The 23,961-nt window shown below is 37.9% G+C and overlaps 1 protein-coding gene across 9 annotated transcripts in view; it reads left to right on the top strand.

Annotated features, from left to right (window-relative positions):
- LPP (LIM domain containing preferred translocation partner in lipoma) overlaps positions 1 to 23,961 on the top strand; it is a 728,024-nt gene that overhangs the window by 595,013 nt on the left and 109,050 nt on the right. For all 9 annotated transcript variants that reach the window (XM_066347508.1, XM_066347507.1, XM_066347501.1 and 6 more), the window contains one exon: positions 9,488 to 9,657. In XM_066347508.1, the coding sequence (XP_066203605.1) occupies positions 9,488 to 9,657 (170 nt within the window). The remainder of the gene's footprint in view (positions 1 to 9,487; positions 9,658 to 23,961) is intronic.

The following is a 23,961-nucleotide window of genomic DNA, read 5'->3' as shown; positions in this document are numbered from 1 at the left end:
CCTCAAGTAAGACTAATTAGCTTCTGTGGGATGTAGTATCAGGTGAGAATACCCATCTCTGGGTCCAGCGCTGAGTGCACAGGTACTGTAGTCTAGCTTAAAGACCACTAGTCTTCGGGCCAGATGAACTGAACTTGAATTACAACTCTGCTACCTACCTCTCAAGTCACACACGAGGTTATCCCTAGGTTAATTCGTTTGTTAAATGAGGATAATTGTCTTATCTGGCTGTTAGTTATTGTAAGATTCAAATGAGAACATGGAAATTATGTTTTATGTGAACTTGCAAGATTGCTCTCAATTTTTATGTATCAGAAATTTAAAAGAAGTAATGGGAGTTATAATTCTTATTTTTCTCTTTTTGGTAGCATCAGGTGAGAAGGTAGGTTTAATATTATAATGCACTATGTGAATATGAGGAGTGCTTGTCTACATCATAAGAAGACCATGGCTGATATGGGACATTGAAATACGGTGGCTTTAGAGTCACTCTCTTGAGTAACCTCAGTGTTGGGTTTGCTCTTAAATAACCAGAACAGACTTGGAGATTTCTCACCAAAAAAAAAAAAAAAAAAAAAACAACTAAAAGTGTCTGGGTAAATTTAAAGATGTTTCAGCTTTGAGTGGAGCTTGAGGGTAACACCGATTCCCCTGCGAGATACTGCACACCAGAATTGAATCATAGGTCAACAATAATCATTGCAGTAGCGGTTGTAACTCAACTAGGAGACACTGATTTGTTTCTGTCTGCTGATCAATTGTGAAATGAATTTTAAATATAAAAGAAGAAATTAAAAATTAAGAATGGGAGTATGAAAATGTCCATGTGTAAAAATTAATTTGAAGAGAAATCTTACGTTAGCCCAGACACTGATATTCTAATCAGGGATATGACAAGGTTGACACAAGCTTTCTGCCAGACGGGAATTCTTAGGAACTTTGGAGTTCTGAAGTAGTCAGCCGGATGAGAGGGCAGGGCCCAGGGCCAGGCTGCTGGGGCCTCCATTCCAGCTTCAATATTTAACTTTGTGGCCTTGGGCAAGTTACTTAGTCTCTCTGGACTGACATTTCCTCAACTATAGTCAAGATAATAATAGGACCTATTTTATGGGGTTGTTAGGATGATTTCATGAGATAATACGTTCAAACACTTAAAACAATGCTAGGCAAATAATATGTGCTGAATAAATATTGATAATTATCATCTCTCTGGGATCTATGATTTTTTTTCAGGTTTGGGGTTGAATTTCTAGCACTAAATTCTATGATATTGGTAAATAAAAATTTTATGTAACTATCTTATGAATGCAGCCATCTCTGTTATCTTACATTGGCCATCATCTCTAGAGGAAGATCCAGAGTATCTCTGCCTCCTGTAGGTGGAGGGAGGAAGAAGGTCCTATACTAGGCACTTTGTAGCTGTCACCTTCACTGCACTTCCTGGCCAGGTAGTCCAGGCAGACACTGTCATCTCTTCTTTCTACAAAAGCTGAGAAAAGGTGACCACTATGCATACATAGTGCTTGGTACAGAAGAGAAACTCAGTGCATTTGTTGGAAGGTTGACAGAATGGCTGAATAGATGACTCACTAAGACCACCTGCCCTTCCAGGCAGTCTACTTAGCTGCTTGTTTTGTAAGCAAGGGACCTCAGGTTCAGAAATTTAGAAAGCTTGTTCAGGTTCTCATAACTATATGAGGTATCACCCACGGTTCTGTCTGATTGCCTTTACCCCATGTTATATATCACTTTGTTTATAGGGCATTATTATCCCAAACTGCAAAGCAATGTTTTTGTTGTTGTTGTTTTGTTTTGCTGTTGTTGTTGTCTGGTTTTTGGATTTGTTTGTGCTGCTTTTTCTGAGAATAGAAGTTCTAAGAAAATGATTGTCCTGGCTACTGTATATGTTAATTAGTTTAGCGAAGGTTGGGTCAAGGGTACATGGTCCCAACAAAGTGTAGTTTCCTAGACTGGAGCTCATAGGGCCAGGGCTTTTGTTCCTATCCACAACTGATTTCTAAGAATATTCCAGCACAAACTACGCTCTGTGGAACACATGCACACAGTTCCCACTTGAGCAATGGTTCTCCAACCCACTGCCCATCAACGTTGCCATATCAGGGCCCCAGCCCAGATCAAATGAATTGGAATCTCTGCAAGTGGACCATGGGCATCAGTATTGTTTTTCAAAGCTTTCCTGGTAGGCTGTCAGAGTTTAAGTTTCAATAGCTCAAGACCTTCTCTGAAGGACACTCAGCCTATAATGATTTCCCCTCCTAAGCAGATCCTGATGTTCACTGAGCACTCTGGAGACTCGGGGGTTGGGGGTAGGCTGAAAAAGTGATGCTGTTCTGGCTCACCTTCTCTCCCTGGGAGTGAGACTGGGTCCTGGGTTCCACTCCTAAACAACCCTAAAAGCATCAGAGTTATGATTGGATAATATATTCACAGGAGACCATGTTCTGATTAAGAAGATGGCCTTCGAAGTTTGACCTGGTTCTAATCCCAGCCTCACCTTAATTCTACATTTGAGACCATGGCCAAATCAGTTAATCTCAGGCTTCTATCTCTCAAATAAGAATAGGTAAGGGTTGATGGGGATGAGTGAAAGAGCGCATGTAGAGTGCGTAGGACAGTTTCTGGCACAGAAAACAGCGTGGTGGTTTTCTTTTATATATTCGCAGCGCTTCTTCACAATGCAGTATTATTTAAACCGGTGAAGCGTGCTTGCTTTGCAACCCTGTGTGGGACTCCCCCTCCAATTCACCTCCTTACCTGATGGTCCAACCTAAGCAAATGTATGTCCGTAAATGAATCACCTCATAGTTAAGACTGCATAATGACTTCCTTCTACCAGTGGGTACTCAACCTTGGCTCCACCACATCAGCTCTGTTGCCTAGGCCTTTGTCCACCCATTCCGGAGATGTTCTCGCTAAAAACAGTTGGGGGTTTGTTTTATTGTGTTTGATGTTACTCTAGCTTAATTTCCTATTTTTTACTTAAAATTTTTCCTTTTTGTCTCTCATTAGTCAACGAAACAAGAGACAGTAAATCTTTTCTCTTTTGCCATGTTTCAGATGTTTCCCACTGGTCCTAGTGCTACAGAAGTCATTGGTGCTTTTCCTGTGGTCTCTCTGCATGCATGAGCATGAGAGAAAGGGGGGGGGGAGAGAGAGAGAGGACTGAATAGGCAAGAGAAAGAGAGATGGGAACAGCTCTCTGCCCCTTCCTACTCCCTGTTATCCATGTGCCCATTGAATCTGTGAGCATTTCTGCAAGGACCACTTAAGCAGTAACATAGTGAAGCAGTATAATGCAGTTATGAATACACAAGCAGACTGACAGAACTGGATACGGTTTATAATCCAGTTTTTAAAATCTGACAAGGATTTAAGTATTCACAGGGTTTGGTAGCGCTAACTATAAGAGGCTAAATATTGCTACATTACTTAAAGACAGAGTGCAAGAAAATAGTAATGCCTTTATTTCATACACAATGTAATCTGTGATACCACACCTCACTTAAATGGCTATCAGTTGACATTATTTTGTAGATTCTGTATTGTCTAAGGCCATACATTGCCACGTGATAGATTCATTTGTGACACAAAAGAAACCTGATCCATAGCAGTGCTTCTAATTAATGTAACTGCACTGCTTTCTGTGGCTCAGTGTGGCAGACTGGTTTATGAGAAAACTTAGCAAATTCTGTTCATGTAGTTATCAATGGGTGGAAAGCCACTGAAAACTCTCCAAACTGAAACATAAGGGAGATTACTCTTGTTGGTGAAAAACAACATATATTATAATGCCACAGAATTTGTTTTTTTTCCAGCCAACTCATTGTAACCAGTCTGCCTCTGAACTGTTTTGCATGTAGATGAAACCTGTTTGGGCGATACTAGTCAGCTGTGATACTAGTCAGCTGTTTTCCTGACAAGCAGTACAGAAATAGACACCTCTTGGAAAGTGGCTCAACTTGGTTGACTATTAGAAGCACCTGGAAGCTTTTAAAAATTTCATCCTGGGACATCCCACCTCAGAACAATGAAATCAGAAACTCTGAATCAGGGACCCAGAGATCAGTTTTAGTTGTTGTTGTTTTTTGTTTGTTTGTTTTTTAAGTTTCCAGATGATTCCAACACACAGGCAAGATAGGGAACCACTGTCCCAGAACTTATGCAGTTTTAAAAAACTGCTTACTACATGCATTGATGACACAAAGTTTTATAAAGTAAAAGCTTTGGTGATTAGAAAAGGCCGTCAGCCTAGAACCATCAATGAATGTCATTGAACCTGTCATCTAAAGAATTCAAACATTCTATTATATTTTTGTAACTTCAGTGGAAGATAATTTTGAATCAGCTTCATGGAGGCTGTGCTTTGGGATGATAACTCCAGTAGCCATATATATGTATAATAATTGGGGCAAGCTTTGTTTCTATGTATACTTGACCATAATTACACTACCCTGATATAACCTTATTGACTCAACTTTTGGAACAGGACTTTGTTCAGAATATATTTTAGAAGGTGTCTAATGAGAAAGCTGATATGTTGTAGAATTGTCATGTAGTTTCAATTCTTTATAATATTTCATATTATAATATTTAAAATTTCGCTTATGCCTAAAATTTTTATTATAAATCAAGTAGCAAGGACTTCATGAAGACTAATGTGACCTGTCTTGATGTCTGCATAAATTTACTATTTTACTTTTGACACTGAGTCACATACACAGGAGTGCATCACCCCTGTTTACCATGGTACCAGCTCTCCAAATGGCTATGGGCATTTTTGGTCCCATCTCCAAAGGAAGCAGTGTTTGCCAAAGAAAGTCTATGGCCAATTGCAAACGAAGGTCTGTGTCTGTGGCCTTATAGAATACCAATCACAGGAAAAACACTTTTAAATAATATCTTATTTTCATAATGTAAAGGAAACAAACTCACATTATGAAAAGAGAAAGCTGAAACTATTAAATATGAAAACTTATATCCCACTACTCCACCTCCCTTGATCAATGTGTTGATTGGCCTATAATGTCACTCCTATCCAAGCCATTTGTACAAATGACTTGTTCAAAAATTGTGTAACCTTCCAGACTTAACTCAAGTACCAAGACTTCCAGAAACCCTTTCCATGTGTAGTAGGAAGTAATTCACAGATAACAGAATAATCAGGAAGCCATTGCAATGGCTCATGAAAGATAAGGAAACCCAATTTAGGTAGGGGGCACGTGGTAGGAAGGAAATATATCAGAGGCATTGTAGAGGTTTCTATAGTTGGGATAAAAATGGGGTATAAAGAGTGAAAACAATTCATAACTGTCTCCACAGTTGATATAAAGCAACATAGATAACATGCAATAATATATAAAATAGCTTTTTTGTTGTTGTTATAGCTCAGGTGTCTTAATGCACTGACAAAATTCTCACCAGGCTATATGACTCTGTTGTTGGATTTTTTAAGTTACTATGTTAAGCCTTGCCAACAAATTCCTCATACCAGCCCTGCGTCTAAACTTGACCCCGGGATTCCTACTGGTCCCTAATCAACTATGTTTTCTTCATGCTTCGATGCCCGCAAATCAGTACCATTCCCCTGGTTTTTCTCACTTAAAAGTGCTGAGATGCTTGTCTAAAAGACAAACATGAAGAGTGTGGTATGTTTTCAGTAATGTGTAGGGTAAGCCCCTATAGGGGCAAGGATGGATAATGCTTGAGTAACTTTTCTTCCATTCTGAATGCTTCCCAAAATCATCGTTTGTAAGTTTTCGTTAATGTAAAAAGGGAACATTCGGGCACATTTACCATCCTGTTATTGTTCAGGGCTATTTTTAATTTGTGTTCTTCGCTCTTTTTCTGTGCTTGTGATTTTAAAGGTGCCAGACTGACTGCCCTCAAGTCTAGTGTCCCTGATTTTTCCCAAGAATAGGAAAACCATGGAAGACAGCAGAGCTGGTTGCATCTGGGCCCAGCATATTAGCCTGACCTGCTCTGGAAGACTATTCTTCAAAATATAAAGGAGAAGATCGTTCCTTATGAATCCAGTCCATCCACTTTCATAACTGAGAAAACAAAAACTTGTACTTGTTGTGCCAACATCAACTCACTGCAAGAGTTTTTGGGTGCAGTAGCCTTTGGAAAAACTAGTTTTGGGGGGTTTTTTTTGTTTGTTTTTCTTCTTCCAATCCCACCTGTCAAAATTTTATTCTTTAAGATTGGGCTCAAATGCCTCTTTCTCCACAAAAACTTTCCTGAGCCTTCCCAGGTGTGGTTTTCCTCCTGCACTTCCATTGCACTTTCTCATGTGACACTTTCTCATGTGACTGTGGAATGTATCCAGCCTCATAATAACTGTAAAAGGTCTTGATATTGCCTAATCCATTTATGTATGTCACACAGAAGCCAAATATAGTCTTGGACAAAGGGTCAATACCTGAGGAATGTCTTGACTAGAATGAGGATTCTAGTTCTTATCTTTTCCACCCAACCTTCAAAGCTCTGCTCTGATCTTTTCATCTCATCAGTTATTGAAAACTCCCCCAGGCTTTCATGGGTGAGCTTTCAAACTCTCTGTCAGCCATGTAGGCTCAGACTGCTGGATTCTGGAGTTACATTTTGAGCAGGTGTGGTCTAGATAATAATTTCTACCTCTACGTGCCTCATAGACCATCATGACCAACAGCCAATAACAATGATAAAAAACAATTTTTATACCCAGAATATGATACATAGATCACTGGTAGTCCCTGATGGACTATCAAGGAACCCAGTTTAGCATCTGGAAGGGGAAAGAATAATAATTTAAAATAATTATTTTGATCTGTATTTAACAAATATAAAATTGTTAAATTTGAAATATTAAATTTATAATTTTCTTAGGAATCTGACTTACTTTTAATAATCATGACATTCTTAAAACTTTTTACATGTATTACAAAACTTCAGTTGAATGGTGTTAATCACTGCTCAGTTAGCACCACTGCACACAGTATTTTTAAGTCGTTAATATGATTTTTTTTCTGCTGCTGTCCAACCTACATATTTCATTATTACTATTGTATTCCATTATTTCTTTAGATCAACAAGAAGTGATTAATGATTTGAATATGACTCACAGAAGGTGGAAAAACTAATACAAAAGATAATACCATAAATACTACTTCAGATTAACATTACGAATGTCAATTTTAGTGAACAGACTTCCATTATATATAGGGAATGAATCTGTATATGCTGGGATGAATGTGATGATTCTTCATAAAAAGTGGAAAAAGAAGTGTTCTGCCTCTGGCCTGGTAGCTCAGTTGGTAGTGCTGACCTGATGATATGCCTAGGTTGCAGGTTCAGTCCCTGGTCAAGGCACAATCAAGAATCAACCAATGACAGCATAAATAAGTAGAACAATAAATCAGTGTTTCTCTGTCTGCCTCTCTCTTCCTCTCTCTCTCCAAAATCAGTAAATGAAAAATAATTAAATAGTATGATGATGACTCTTAAAATTAGTCTTTATGTAAGTCCCAATAAGTTTTCTGTAATGAACTATTGTCAGGCAGTACCATGAAGCTTTCAGAATTTTAGCATCATTTTTAAACAGCTCATTGAACTTTTTAGTAAACCAATTAAGTGTTTTTTTCTAAATAATCACAAAAAATAGTGCCATATGAAATAACCTACTTTGGTTACTAAAAGCAGTAAACATCCTAAATGTTAAACACACCTTTCTACGGTTATATGTATTATAATAAAACAGGTACAGGTGAACTCTTGGGTAGAAGTTTACAAATCAAGCCACAATGTTTTGATCAAATGTCAAGAATATATTGATTTTATAATATATCAATTATACTGAAGACGGCTGAGTTTTCAAGAGTTTAACTCTTTTTCCAATACTTGAATTTTCTTATTTCTGGGGGGGGGGGGAAATAATGGGCTATACTGTAAAGACATTCAAATCTTGCAAGAGATTATAAAGAAACCCTTTCCTGGGCCAAGTGCAACTAGAGAGGATTAGAAATATATGTTGCCTCTTTTCTCCCAAGTTGAAACATTTAGCCCTCCTATTTTTAGGTGTGAAATGGTTGTCAATCCAAAGTGACAGAGTGCTGAAAGCCATCCATCTTCAGCGAGAAATCTCTTTGTAATGTCAGGTCTGTGTTCAAGCCTCATGTACAGAACCAGGCAGAAATGAGACTGCAGAGTGGTTAAGACCATAGATGCTAAAACTAGACTGCTTGAGTGTGAAGTTAGTTAACCATTATTGTGACTCAGTCTCCTCATCTATAAAACAGGAATAGCAGTACCCATCACATAGGTTGCTGGGAACATAAAATGAGTTAATATATAAAAAGTACTCAGATAATGCCTGACAGGTATGAAGCACCAGGTTTGCTACAGCTTATCTATGTATTAAAAGTCTACAGATCCTCGCTGGCATTCCCAGTGACCTGTAATTACTAGTGGGAATAAAGACTAAGAAGGAAAGCTAGCTGTGGATGTGATCTCTGACTCTAGATTTCCATGGCAGAGCCAGCTAGTGATGCAGATTGCAACCAACACAATGCCTCTTCCTGATATAAATACTTTCCTTAAACTAGTTTTATTGTTATTTAAAACTTAATGTGAATGTTTTAAAAGCAAAACCTGATGTCCATTTGTGGTCTAGATGCCCGATGAATCAATTTAAGAATACTGAAAGTTTGCAGGACCCAGGGCCATGAAGGACTGCAATCCTGCATTATGTGGAGCTGTTGTAGGATTGAAGGCTGTTCAAACTAAGCACAGACTTGGAGCCAATGCTAACTGAATTGTAGTATTTTAAAGAGTATTGAGTATAAGAGATGAGAGTTGTTTCATGAACCCCCAGAAGACAGAACAAGAACTGTTGGGTAGCAGTGAGAGTGAGAAAGCATTCCGGCTTGATGTGGGAAAGAACTTTCTAGCAATCAGAGCTGTCTGGAAATGAAAGGGACTCCCTTCTGATCTGCCTGTCACAGAGAGGTGGATGTGAAGGTGTTATAACCAGGGCTTTTGTGAAAGGAGTTTGAGTTTGAGTTTGAACTCAGTTTCCTCACAGCCTAACTGGACATGTAGACTCTCCAAGGAGAAAGGCTTTCCCAGGCAATGCCGTCTATGCCTACCATCCTGAGCCATCTTCCTTAGACTGCCATGTGAGAATAGTGTCAGAGCACTGGCCGCAATGATGGGAGACTTGAATTCTACTCTGTCATCTTCTGTGGGATCTTGGGCTGACAGTCAACTCCTCAACCAACTCATGAAAAATCTCCATCACGCCAGTCTTACAGAAAAGTAGTGTAATGGTCCCAGTGAACTCACTCACCATGGTGACAGTGATAGTGGTGGTCATATTGCTGTTGTGGCGGACATTATGCATCTGCTATCTTCCTCATGTTGCCTTCGATAGCTGGACTAAAAGCGTTTCCTCGGTGTGTTCTCAACAGTCAATGCTTTTTTCTTTCAGGCCGCTGTGCTCGCTGCGGGGAAAACGTCATTGGGGAAGGGACAGGATGCACTGCCATGGATCAGGTCTTCCATGTGGATTGCTTCACTTGCATCATCTGCAACAACAAGCTCCGGGGGCAGCCCTTCTATGCCGTGGAGAAGAAAGCCTACTGTGAGCCCTGCTACATCGTAAGTTCAGATTTGGTCCCTCCCTTGCTTTGCAAAGATGTTTTCCTCCAGATACAATGTAGCCATCTGACCTTTACTTCGCCCCAGCCTTCAAGAGATGTGTGTGTATAAATTGGCATATGTTAATTTTTCCCATGTGTTCATATGAAGTCAGAAGGGTGGGTTGGGATGGGGCTGCCATTCAATTAGTGGTCTGCTAGGAAGACCATCACCATGTGGATTTCAGGCATGTATGTACAAGCTAGCATGGTACCTATCCCTTGAAGCATCAGAGCGTTTCCTAAGTGGCAGCATCATACCTCTTCTTATTAGGTCTCAGCCTGCAGTTAAAGTCATCAGGATTTGTTGAGACAGCTTACAGGGCCACTGGACTGATCAATGCACTTTCAAACTCCTGGGCCCTTTGAAACTCTACCCAGAATGTTTCTTATATGTCATGCCCAGAAGTTTTTCAATGACAAATAGGAGAAACCCTTTTTGTTATAGAGTACCTTAAAGGGAAATGAATAGTAGTGCTGACTGAGCTAATAATTGTTTTCTTTTTTGAAGAACACAATTATACTTTAATAACATTGCTGGATAACTAAAAAACAGTCACATTATCTTAGCTTTTTGCCAGGCTAATTAAATCTATACATTAAGTACTAGAGCAGTTTAGTGGATGAACAGAAATCTTTTTGGAATCTAAAGTAAATTTCTTTGTTATCCTTCTGCATGACTGTAATGTGTCTGTTTAACACTTGTTAGTGGAAAAAAGTAGTGACTTTTGGCAAACCCACAAAAGAGCCATGGTTGGCCTTCAGCACCCACGCATTTCAACATAAAAGAAGCTCTCGGTGCAAGACATTAGGAGTTATGCATAGTTTTGTAGATACCCAGGTTTCAAGTTTATTGTAGAAGTTTCTGGCCTCGTTGGCATTTTCCCTTAACCTGACAGCTTTAACTCACTGCAGCCCTGGAGTCTGTAGCACAGATCTGAAACTTCTGTAAGATTAAGATCTTGTAGGATCTAATACTGTTTTGTATTTCTTAGGTTTAGTTTTATTTCCTTTTTCTCCCCAAGAGCAACTCAAACAGTTATATAGCATCATTACAGTGCCACACAATGTTGGAGCTGAAAAAAAACTTATCAGATCATTTGTCTAAATCTTCTCTTTAGAAGTGAAAACACAGAGACGCAGAGAGGAGGCCTGTACGTTCTGTTGTCCGTGTCCAAGCCAGGGCTGTATTCAGTTGTTGGCACTCCTAGCCCCGTGTTTTCTGCAGACATCACAGTTTTACTTTGTCTGGAACATAAACACAAACAGAGTAAGGTCCTGTTCATCTGGAAGGAGCAATTACATATCAGGGAAAGTCTAGTGAACAAAAGTTCATCTCCGTAGTGAATAAGGATATTTCAAATGTCACCCTTTGTAGTCTTCGTTGATAAGAGAAAATTACAAATTCCCTGCCTTTGTCAACCAATTGTATAGACATTCACAATGACATTTACTCTGTGACTAGGACGTCAGCAGAGCCCATAGTAGCAGCTAAATATGGTTGTTTGTCCTTATACTAAGTCCTTATACCAGAGACTGTACTTGTGTCTATTCTCCAGCCCCTTTGGGACGGCATTGCCTTGTTGATTCTTACTACTTTTAATGATGTTCCTGTGACAGCCTCCTTCAGTCTTTTGTCCCTTATGAGCTAGGAATTATATGAACAATATGGGGAAACAATATAACAGGATGTGAAGATCATGGGTCTGAATTTGGTTCTATTGCCTAAGGCTCTATCTCCTTGGGAGTGTTCATTAATCTTTCAAAGCCTCAGTTTCCTCATCTGTATACTGGGCTGGTTGCAGTATTTCCTTCAAATGTTTGTGAATGTGAAATGAGACGGTCCACACTTGGCCTGCTGCTCTAGGGGTGGTAGTAAAATGAACACTATCTGAGATTAGTTTTGACAAGATTTCTGGCCTATTTAGTATTCCTGAATATGAGGCTCTTACATGTGCAGTGAGACTCACTGGGCTTTAGGAAATTATTTTAACCTGTCAGATATAACACTCTCCCGTTTTAAATGCTTTGCTTGCTCCCGTGAGTGTGTAATGAGACCAAAGAAAGTCTAACCTGGCTAATTTGTGGGTTTATGCAGTGTGCAGGCTCGGGTTTCTATCTCCTTTCCAGGCATAGGAGCTTGGTGATCCCTCAGGCTGCAGAGGTTAGCTTTGCTTGCCTGATACTATCCTATGCTTATGACAAGGAACACTGTCTGGAAGATTCTCAGTCATAGCCTTGGAAAGCCTGAGTGAATTCTAATAATGGAAATTCTTACTATCCTTTTTGACGTCTCTCCCTCATAAGAAACTTTAATCATGATTTTTTCTTTAATGAGATCTATCCATGGTGATTCTAAAATGTAATTTAATTATTTTCTTTACTTTTTTTATTATTATTAAGTGAGAAGGGGGAGACAGAGAGGCAGAGAGACAGATTCCCACATGCACCCTGACCAGGATCCACCTGGCAAGCCCCCTAACAGAGCAATGCTCTGCCCATCTGGGGCCACTTCTCTGTTGCTCAGCAACCAAGCTATTTCAAAGCCTGAGGCAAGGCCATGGAGCCATCCTCAGTGGCCAAAGCAAACTTGCTTGACTCATTCAAGCCATGGCTGTGGGAGGAGAAGAGAAAGAGAGAGAGAGAGAAAGAGAGAGAAGAGGAAGAGGGAGAGGTGGAGAAGCAGATGGGCACTTCTCCTGTGTGCCCTGACTGGGAGTCAAACCTGGGTTTTCCACACGTTGGGCCAATGCTCTACCACTGAGCCAACCGGCCAGGGCCATAATTTAATTTCCAGAACTTGGTTATGCTTTACTCAGAAACCATTGTTCAATATTGATTTCAGAGTTCAGCCTAGCCCTCAAGCCCTCAGATGAATGTGTTAGCATCTATATGTATTCTGAACTTTCATAATAAGTCCAGTAAGCTGCCACATTTGAAATGTCAAGAGTTTGCTTTTGTGGGGATTCGGGAAGCTATGCCTCTTCCTCTTGGAACCAGAGCTCTTAGAACAAGCACCTGCAGTGTCTTCCAGTTGCCTCGTTCCATCAGTGGAAACTGACATCTGTAAGACATCCTATACATAGCAGAGAAAACCTATGCTTCATTCAGTGCTTTTTTTTAACTGATAGAGTCAGAATATTGAAGATAGTTTTTTATTCACTTATTTCCCTATAAGGATCACCCATGTTGGGTGCCCTGAAGACCAGTCTAAAATAGATTCAATTTATTCTTGCCTAAGTTAATCAACTTGAAATTGTATTTAAGTTAAACATTCACATAATTTTGAGAGCAACTATGCCAATAGTATCTTCATCTTTTTTCAATTCTAATTCTTATTTTTCTATATTCTCTTAAATCCTTAATCCTTACACATATACAGCTGTAATTTAAAAAATTTGATTCTATATGATATTAGATTTCTCTTTAATCTTTTATAAATGCTTTGTTTTGTATTTTCTATTGATTGACTTCATATAAATATATATATAGCTTCTCATGATTAATAATCATTATTTTTAGCTTTTTATATATTTCTAGTTTTACATTCTGTATACACACTAAATTTTAAAACCATTTGCCTCTGGAAAGGTATTGGATATTTTCTAATCTTTTAGTGTTGTTAATAGGATGCCTATAGATGACTTAAACTTTTATATTATTTTATTTTGAATTACTTTATTAGCATAATTTTTTATTTATATTACTCATTATATGAAAATTTGGAGAACATTTGCTAGATTTCTTTATAAAGATTTTTCAATATGTAGAACCATTACAAGTAGTGAGACCATATTTTAAGCTATAATCTATCCACTGTAGAAAATGTTTATTCATATATATTCAGAATTAATTTAATAAGTACATTATGTAATAGTTATTTTAATTTTAATTTGTATAATTACTAGCAAAATCAATGAGGTGCTTTTCTACTCTGGTGATAGATCTCAAAAGCGTAGCTTTAAGTATTCTTACAGATTAGTATGAATGAACAACTTTAAATTAAGAACACTAAGCTACCCTGAGGAATAAGTTGATAAAAATAAAATATATTGATTTTAGTCCTTGCGCTCCTGATGTGACTTTGAATAAGTCATTGAATTTCTGGGCCCTGGCCGGTTGGCTCAGCGGTAGAGCGTCGGCCTGGCATGCGGGGGACCCGGGTTCGATTCCAGGCCAGGGCACATAGGAGAAGCGCCCATTTGCTTCTCCACCCCCCTCCTTCCTCTCTGTCTCTCTCTTCCCCTCCCGCAGCCGAGGCTCCATTGGAGCAAAGATGGCCCGGGCGCTGGGGATGGCTCCTTGGCCTCTGCCCCAGGCGCTGGAGTGGCTTGGTCGCAGCAGAGCGATGCCCCGGAGGGGCAGAGCATCGCCCCCCTGGTGGGCAGAGCCTTGTCCTTGGTGGGCGTGCCGGGTGGATCCTGGTCGGGCGCATGCTGGAGTCTGTCTGACTGTCTCTCCCCGTTTCCAGCTTCAGAAAAATACAAAAAAAAAAAAAAAGAATTTCTGAGTACCAGTACTACATTTATTAATGGGAAGGGAAACACTAACTTTTCTGTCTTTGAAGAGACGGAATAAACGAATATATTTTGTATATCATGAAATTGTTTTCTATACTGCTTACAAAATTAGGGGATATTTTATCGCTTCATATTTGTTTTTGAAATATCCCCTAATTTTTGTGAGCAGTAGTATAAGGGTTTAATTTGATTAATGACATTGTCATTGCTTTTTCCCTCAGCATAATCTGATACAATTTAGAAGTCCTCTAAGTTTGGGGTAATTTCATAGCTGCAGTTTCTATAGAAATACTGAAATAAATAGATGTCATTGAAGGAATATGAGTACATAGATAAGATTTTCATGCTTTGCTTAATTATATTTTTATGTTGGTATGAGTATGAAGAGTGGCAACAGAGCCTCCTACTTATGTGTCCTTCTGCCCTTAATGAGACAGGTTCACCCACAAGTGTAGATTTACAAAAGAATTTCTGGATTCTTAGCATAGCCAAGGAGTCCAGGCCTGCGAACACAGTACATCAGAGATTCCCAGTAAGTCTGGTTATGAACTGACAGCCAAGGGCACTCCCTTCGATCGGGGCTTTCCCCTTGCAGTGGAGCAGCTCCAGCTCCTACCACTCCAGCCATGGAAGCTGGTATATATATTTTTATTGGAGTTCAGACCTAAGTGATTAAAAGGCAACTAAACGCTTTAAAGTTACTGAATTTGACACATTAGTGGCCTTTTGCTTCCTTATGTCACTAAATGGCTATAGTTAAAACACTCCAAGTTTTCAACCTACGTTAAGTGGTCAGTGTTCTACCTCTTCAGGAAAGTTGTTCTTTTCTATGCTCAATTCTTTCTAATAAAACTCTAATTTTGTTGTTTTTTGTTGTGTTTTGTTTTTAATTAGGCAGTTATGGCTAGGGCTTTAGGTGGGTGCTGTGAAATGAACTGAGAGCTTGGACCAAACCTGAAAAAGCCACATGAACTTTCCTCTTCTATTCTTAATTGCCCACCTCTGCTCTCATCTCCAAGAAGTTTCTGCCGCTCTCTTTTCATACCACACACAAGCACACACACACACACACACACACACACACGAGCACACACGCACAAATGCAGACACATTTGTTGATATTAGATCTTCTCTCCACAAGTACTCTACTAGAAAAAGAGAAAGAATGGTTAAAAAAATATGAAGCCCTGGCTGATTGGCTCAATGGTAGAGCATTGGCCTGGAGTGTGGAAATCCCGGGTTTGATTCATGACCAGGGCACAAAAGAAAAGTGCCCATCTGCTTCTCCCCCCTCCCCCTCTTTTTTTCTCTTTATCTCTCTCTTCCCCTCCCACAGCCAAGGCTCCATTGGAGCAGACTTGGCCCAGGTGCTGAGGATGGCTCCATGGCCTCCACCTCAGGTGCTAGAATGGCTCTGGCTGCAACGGAGCAATGCCCCAGAGGGGCAGAGCATCACCCCCTATTGGGCATGCCAAGTGGATCCAGTCGGGCATATGCAGGAGTCTGTCTGTCTGCCTCCCCACTTCTCACTTCAGAAAAATAAAAAAATATATATGAAAATTTGTCAAATATTCTTTTAAGAGATTGAACCAGGCTGACAACTACAATAGTTTTCTCTTCCATTTATATAGCCCCTTTCATTTTTCAAATCTGAAAATCTATCATTCTACATGATCATACCTATTACAACCTTGTGAAATAGACAAAGGGGAGACTTTGAGTCCCATTTTATAGTGTCTTTGATATTTTCAAAGTAAAAGACAAAATGAAGAGTAGGAACAGATCTTCTAATTTTATTGCTAGGTTTATACTATCACCTTGAAACTAATGTTTAACTTTCTAAAACCGTGCACATACTGACTGCCCTGTGTGATTATAGTCTTCTATTTCCAACCTTTTAGTTGATGACCATATGAATAATGTTTTACTATATTACAGATTCTGAAGTGCTGAGCTTATACTGATGAAAACTAATAAGCTCCTGGCTTTTTAAATTTTATTATTTGTGTGTGTGTGTGTGCATTTACAAGAAATAACTACAGATTAATTTTAAGGCAAAAATTGTTCTTTTTGGCGGGGTTAAAAATATAATCATTATAACATCTAACATTTGTTTAGTGCTTTAACTTTTATAGAGCGCTTTTATCTTGTGTCACCCCCTCAAGACCCTAGAAAATAGGTACAATTATGATTTTCTTCATTTCTAGTATTAAGATTTTTAGAAAAAGTTAGCTTGCTCATTTCCATAGAACATGAGTATCAGATCCAAGACTTTACAAGTTCAGCTTTTCCCACATATCCAAACATTCATTGGAAATCTCACTTGTCATTACTAGATTTCTCTCTCCTAATTAATTTTTTTCTATTACCATTTTTTACAATGTCAAGTTAAAAAAATACAGTTATCCCAAAATCTGAATTTTATAGATGTACCCTTCTTCTTATTTTAGAGAAATGCTGAACTCAAAATATTTTTTCATATGGTAGGAACTTTGAAAAAAAATATTTTTTAAATATTATTCCTAGAAGAGAAAAATTAGAAAATATATTACAAGTGTTTATACTCTACCACACACTCCCTTTCTATTTCAGTGTATCTGTGTATGAATATATGTTTATAGCTGGATGTATGTTTATAACCACACATCTCTACATATGTGGTTACACACACACAATGGGATCATACCATCTGTACTAACCAGTAACTTGTTTTTATTAATAACAGTGTATCAAACTTTGCCTTCTACAGAGATTGTTTCTTTTAAATATTCCATGGGCATTCAAAATATATATATCACCTTTCTGAAAAAATGACTTAAATATTCCTGCAGACATATAAATCAAAATAAAAAATCAAAATAAAGTGTGGGGGGAAGGGGTTCAAAGCAAATACCATGGTAATAAGCAATGAACCAAAAAAATTTAATAGTTAAAAATAAAGAGATGAGGAAAAAAATGTAATAGTAAATTCAGACCAAAAGAAAAAATTAATTACCTACTAACTACAATATTAATAGCAGATAAAGTACAATTCAAGACAAAATTATTAAATAGGCCAAAGAACATTATTTTATTATAAATGTCACAGTTCCTGAAGAACAAGCCTGAGTTTTTCTTATTAAATATCATTACATTGAAATAGATAATGCAAAATATTGCTTAAATATGAGATGAAAATGGTAAAACCATATTCTTTATAAAATTTTAACACATGTCTTACAGTCTTTGACAGACCAATTATAGAAGTTGAATAATATGATTGACTTAATCTATACAACAAAAGAGACTATATCTTCTTTCTAAATCTCTATAGAAGATTTAGATTTGAAAAAAAAAATCACAGTCTAGAAGGTAAAGGTAGACAGTTCCTACTTTGGCTGGCAGAATTGCACATGGTTATACACCAAGGTAAGAAATCTATAGAACAAGCAACTAAACACACTCTGGGTGAAGAGAATTGTTAGAGGTGGTACTGGTGATAACACAGCGTGACAGCAAGAAGGAAAGGTAGCCAAGGTTGAATTCCAAGTAAAGCTAGAATTGCTAATTGCCCCAAGAAAGAGTGCGGATTTATTAATCTCAAAACACTAGAAAAGAACAACATCAACTTAAAGGAAGGAGGAATTAATTAAATGAAGTCAGTTATTGATAAATTGAAAAATACTAGAATTTTTAGGTACAAGAAAGGATTCTTTGAAAAAAGCAATATAATAAACATCCAACGGAGATAAGAGAGAAACCAAGATTAGAGAAAACTAGGAATGGAAAGGAAGCTCTTAGCGTAGGTATATAAGCCGTTTTGAAATTATTACACTCCAAGTTTTATATAAAGGAATCTGTTTTTTCTACAAGGCAGAAATACAGAAGAAAATTTAATGGCCTGAAAGCGTGAGTGCAGAGCTGCGACATGAGAAAGGACCAAGAAATTTTACTAACAGGATTTTTCAGATCTTTAAATAACTGATTCCCATGTTGTTTCAACTTTCTTTCAAGCTCTAGCAAAAAAATATAGGCTTCCCAAATCATTTCAGAAAAGTAGCCTGATACTAATTAATAATACCTAACCTAGGTTACCTCCAAAGATAACTGTGCTGACCTTTCACCAGAGCATAAGTATAAATGAAGTATTAGCAAATTGAATGTCACCTAATGACATAGCCTAGATTATTCTGTAATGGTGATGTTAGAACAATATTAGGAATTTGTAACATAATTCATTGTATTGATTTATCAAATTTCTAGAAAGTTATCCTTATGGATGCCAAAAGAGCATTTAATGAAATTTATTATGCCTTCTTTTTTTAAAAAAATGCAATAACACACAAAAAAAATCTATGTAAAATGGAAAAAAAATATGTGTTCAATAGAATAAACTAATAGCCAACCATCTTCCTAAATCTTCCTGGCTCTGCTCAGGATCATTACTATCAACATTCTAGCCTTTCTACTAGGAATTGGGAAACAAAAGTCACATATATTTTTTTATATAATAAACTTTTTGATATATAAATTTTAACTTATTATGTAATGTTTCTAACACAGATATAAATATAAGGCATACTATAATTAAATTCTGTGTATCCATTATTTAAGAAATGCAAGATTTGCAATTTAGATGAACTTTAGGTTCTTGTCCTTAATCACCCTCTCAAAATTCCTATACAGAGGTAACCACTCTGCTAATTTTTAATTTTATTTATGCATTAGTTTATATTTTTACTACCTATCTCTAAAAATATATAGGGTTTCCCTGGCTAGATAGCTCAGTTGGTTAGAGCATCATCCCGAAGTACAGAGGTTGCTGGTTCGATTCCTGGTCAGGGCACACACAGGAGCAGATGTTCCTGTCTCTCTCCTGCTCTCTCCCTTCCTCTCTCTAAAAAAATCAATAAAATGAACATTTAAAAAAATAAGTAAATAAATAATAAAAATATCCAGGGTTGTTTTTATATAATATTTCTTAATTTTAAATAAATGGCATTGTACCATACCTGTTGTGAGAATTTTTCACTCGGTTTTATAAAGTTAGGATGAATTTTAGATGATATGTTTAGTCTTCTAGAAAATCTGAGAAAAAGGAGTGCAAAGTATTAGAATAACGAAAGTTTAGTAAATTTAGGTTTAGATTGTATAACAGGAAAAAACCTCATACAAAATTAACAAAAAATATAAAATACCTAAGTAAACCTTTAAAAGCGTAAGTGATCTAAGTGAAGAAGGCTATAAAATTTTACAGGGATGATTAACTCATGAGCAAAATGATTTGGGGATTGAATGTCCTTTGGAAAGCACCTCTCATATTAGCACCCTATAATTATGCTAGGTCAAGCTTTCCATGGGGGAAGAATAGCTGCTGCACTATCCTTTGCTAATGTGTTTTATTTAGTCCTTTCCCCCAAATAGCCCCCAGCCCTATGCTGATCTTAGTTACTGCTCACCACATCCCTGTAGGCTCCAAGGTGGCCCTAGTAATTCACACACCTGTGAGAAGAATGCACAAAATAAGAACAAGACCTAAACAACATTCTCCTCCAGTTCCAATCCCCAACTGCATTCATTTCTGTTATCCTCGAATTAGAATGTTTTCTAAGGTCTAAAGAAACCTTAGGAATTCAAAAACGTCATTTATAGCTGAGAAAACCTGAAGCCCGAGCAAGCTGACTGATTAGCCTGAGGTTATATGGTTTATTAATGGCAGAGGCAGGAATAGAAACCATAAACCTTGACTATGCCTTCAAAGAACTGCTTTCTTTGGGACTCTGACATGAAGAGGTTTAACCATATGTGGCTCCAGGCTCCAGAAAAACATCCCTAGCAAATGTTGGATTCCATAAATTTTGGTTGGAGCGTGAAGAAATAGGACAGTGTTTGCTTCAGCCGCAACCAAGATGGAGAGTCTCAGATTTCCAGGTTAAATGCCTCTGAAACTTTATGCTAGAACCTTCTGCTGCCCTAGTTTGTTTATTTTTAAATCAAGCATGAACTCACCACTCAGTGCTTGCCAGAGTTTGGATGAATGTCAGCATCAGGCCACTGTAATAATGGTTTAAGATTATTTAATCCTATTACTTATACACTTCATTAGGCTGAGTGAATTGTTGGCAGTGGTTCAGTAAACTTCCTACTTTAGAGATAAAAGGATGGAAAGAAAATAGGGAAGGAGTCTATCCTTCATTTTCTTTTATATTTACCTTATATCTCTTAAAGGGTAAAGGAATGATAATTTCCCAGCTACACTATGGGATATATGTTAGTAGGGTCTTCTGAACTGCTCTGTAGCCTCAAAGGAGAAAAATGTCTGTCCCTTTACATCATATCTAATTAGAAGAACAAAGATTTCACAACAGAGAAGGGTGTGTGTGTGTGTGTGCACGCGCGCACGTGCATGCGCGCATGTGTGTGTATGTGATTATGTTTTAAAATAAACCTGAAAATAAGTTCAAGAGTCTTAGGTAATATATTCCACTTAGGGGGCCTGGTATGAGGCAACAAATGATTTTAAAGAAAGAATATGGAACTTAAAGTTAGACTTTGTTTTTGCCCAGCTTGATCAGCTACTATACTGCATTCATCTCATTTCTTTTAACTTAATTTTTTTCCAAAAATAGAATGAAAGTAGTATTTCTTACCTTTGTAGCTAAATGGGGGTTCCGAGAGGATGACAGGGTTGAGCAAAAGGTCAAAGTGTGTAGGCTGTTAGCAATGAATAGCTGTGCAGGGTCAGACCCCAGAAACATACGTACAAAGTCTGTAAAGGAAAGTTTTGCTTAAACTGAATCACCAAAAGGCAGTTATTAGTCAGCATTTCCATCTCTGGAATGTTACCTGCACACTGCAGGTTTGAGAGCTCAGAGTCTGAGGGACGGTGAGCAGCAAGTTATGAGACTCTAGAAGTGTGGTTTTCCCAAAACATGTAGGAGGTCGCTGCTTTGGAATCATCCTAAAGTCCTTATTTAAAAAGTGGAATACTGGACCACTCTCCAGAAATGCACAAGAAGCCAGGAAATTTGCATCTTTCACAAGACCCTTAGGAAGGTTTCTTTTGCACACTCAGATTTGAGATCTGAGTGTTGGTCCTTCCAACTTAGCTCATGTTAGAAGTACCAAAATCCTTCACTTTTATTCCCCATCTCTCTCCTACGCATAGTTTTTACAACACATGACCAAATGTTTGCTTGGGCATTGACACCTTCAAGCATCTCTGTGTCCAGACTATCTGCCTTGAGCTTTCCCCATCTCCATCTTTTGAACGTCCATGTCAACCAATCTTAAAAAGCTTTCCTGGCACTTCAGCAAATAGACGTGGCCTTTTCTGAACATGTAGTGTTTTTGTTTCTCCTTCTCTCACAGGATTTAACTTTCTGGAACTGGTATTATAGTTATTTGAACCTTGGACACGTGCTTTTTCTGATTTGAAACTCTTTAAAGGGTGTGTGTGTATATGTGGGATTGGGGTAGAGGAGTCACATTTTATTCAGTTTTATATTTTCTATAGTTTTCATAACAATAGGTGAGCATACTGCTGCTTTAATATTTATGATGAGTGGGCAGGGAAGGTTGAAGGAAAACCCTGTTTTACTCTAGATCCCAGTGTCTCCTAAGATGGCCTTTAACTCTTTGCCCTTGGAGGTACCTTGGATCTGGGACTCATGTATGTATAAGAAGCAAACGGAGCTTGGCTCCAGGAGTCTAGGAGCAGTCATTGCTGAAATGTAAATATAAAAGATTGAAGAAAAAGATGTGAAAGTGAAGCCAGCTGTCTAACTTCCAGCTGTAGAATTATCCTAAGAGCTGCAGCACTCAAGGTCAAACACACAGACCTGACTTATAGTCTAAAATTGCCAGGGAGTTTGAGTGGAAATTCTCTAATGTTCTGATGACACTGAATGGGACGTGGTAATTCTCTTCCACAGCCAGACTTAAAGGAAAAAATTGGCTTCCTGAATCTCTCTTTTGCTCACCTGCCTGCAGAATCAGGGGATGCCAGCTGAGGTTGGCATCACTACAGAACACTTTATAGTGACAAGTATGGTATATAGTAGGCCTTCAAAAATATTTGTTTACTTTCTCTCTAAAAATAATTTAATAATTCAGTCTTCTATGCTTAAATATGGGAAAATAGGATGCCAAGAGAGGGGAAAAGACTTGCTTAAGGATGGCACAATTGAATGGATGCACTGAGAAGTCTTTAAGTGATCTGAAAATCACAAACCCACATATATATGGGCTTTAAAATTATAGTAAATGTATTTTTGAAAGGATAGCAAATATCCTCCACAGAAGTTATTTTTATTTTATGAGCTCTTTAATAATGCTGAAAGATATATTTGAGGCATTTTTTTAATAGTGCCATTGGGATATGTTAGTTAAAATAAAACTGAACCTTCTACAATTTATCCATAATATAGTCAAAATGAATGGTTTTTAATATAGTTTAAGCAAACACTCTAAATTTTATTATTTTATTATAGAGCACAACAAATACACAGATAGTTATTTTCACAAAATAGTACTAAATGTGTCAGGGCCTCAGAGGGCAGAACTGGGGGAAAGGAATAGGGATGTTTAAGAGAAAGGGAAGAAGTCAACAAGAAAGTCTTCATAGAGGAAGAGACCTAATTTTCTCCTAATGCCAAGTCTTATTTTCTCCTAATGCCATACATTAATTCTTTTCCCACTCCTGACAGACAAGTGGGGACTGTTAATGCCGAATGAGTGCAGCATTAGAGCAGAATGTTGAGCTCCTGCACTCTGACTCTTAGCCTCTATCTTTCCCTTAAATAAGTTCAAGCTAACAGATGAACTGTCTTCACATAGGATATGTATTTTTTTAATCAACAAAGCTTTTTTTTTTACTGCCCTCAGGTCCTAGTTTGGTTACCACTGTTTGAGAATCCTTCGGCTTGCCCTTCTAGCTGAAGACAAGCACACTCTCTTCTGTATCCCCAGAGCTTTTATTTAGACCTCTGTTTCCTTCTTCACCTTTATTTTAACCCATTACTCTTCACTTTACATTGGCACAGTCTCAGCCTTGTGTATCTAGACTGTCAGCTCCTTAGGAGCAAGCTCACTTTTTCTGTTGTTCTTTGTGTCTCTTTTCCCTGTTCAGCCTCATACCTTGCAGTACATCAATTAAAATAGTGCCCAGAGCAATACTTCTCAGGTTGAGGTATGTTGTACTTAAACAAACAAACAAACAAAAAAAACTTAATGTATTAGTCAACTTAAACTGCTGTAACAAAATACCATAGACTGAATGGTTGAAACAATAACAATTATTTCTCATAGTTCAGGCTGAAAACCCAAAATATAGGTGCCAGCCTGCTGGGTTACTGGTGAGAGCTCTCCTTCTGACTTGCAGAAGGTCACCTTCTCTCTGTGTCTTCACATAATGGGTGGAGAGATAGCAGACTCTTTCTCACTAATCCCTTCATGAGGGCCCCACCCCCATAAGCTCATGCATGTACACCCAATTGCCTCCCAAAGGCCCCATCTGAAAATACTATCACATTGGGAGTTAGTGTTATGATATATGAATTTGAGGGCTGGTGGTGAGGGAGGGAGGCACAATTTAGTCCATAACAATGAATTACACCTTTGGCCCTAGGTCTCTGAATGCATTATTGGCATTGGTTGACAAGTAGTGATTAGAATATCTTATGTTTCTAGGTATAGAAGCTATATTTAGGTATTTAATAGGTATGTATTGATCATCCTATGGCTGTAAAGAATTTTGCTAGACATTC

The sequence above is a fragment of the Saccopteryx leptura genome, chromosome 8 (genome assembly GCF_036850995.1).
Source record: "Saccopteryx leptura isolate mSacLep1 chromosome 8, mSacLep1_pri_phased_curated, whole genome shotgun sequence".
Classification (NCBI taxonomy): domain Eukaryota; kingdom Metazoa; phylum Chordata; class Mammalia; order Chiroptera; family Emballonuridae; genus Saccopteryx; species Saccopteryx leptura.
The sequence above is the reverse complement of the archived record's forward strand: the minus strand, read 5'-3'. Positions and strand labels throughout refer to the sequence as shown.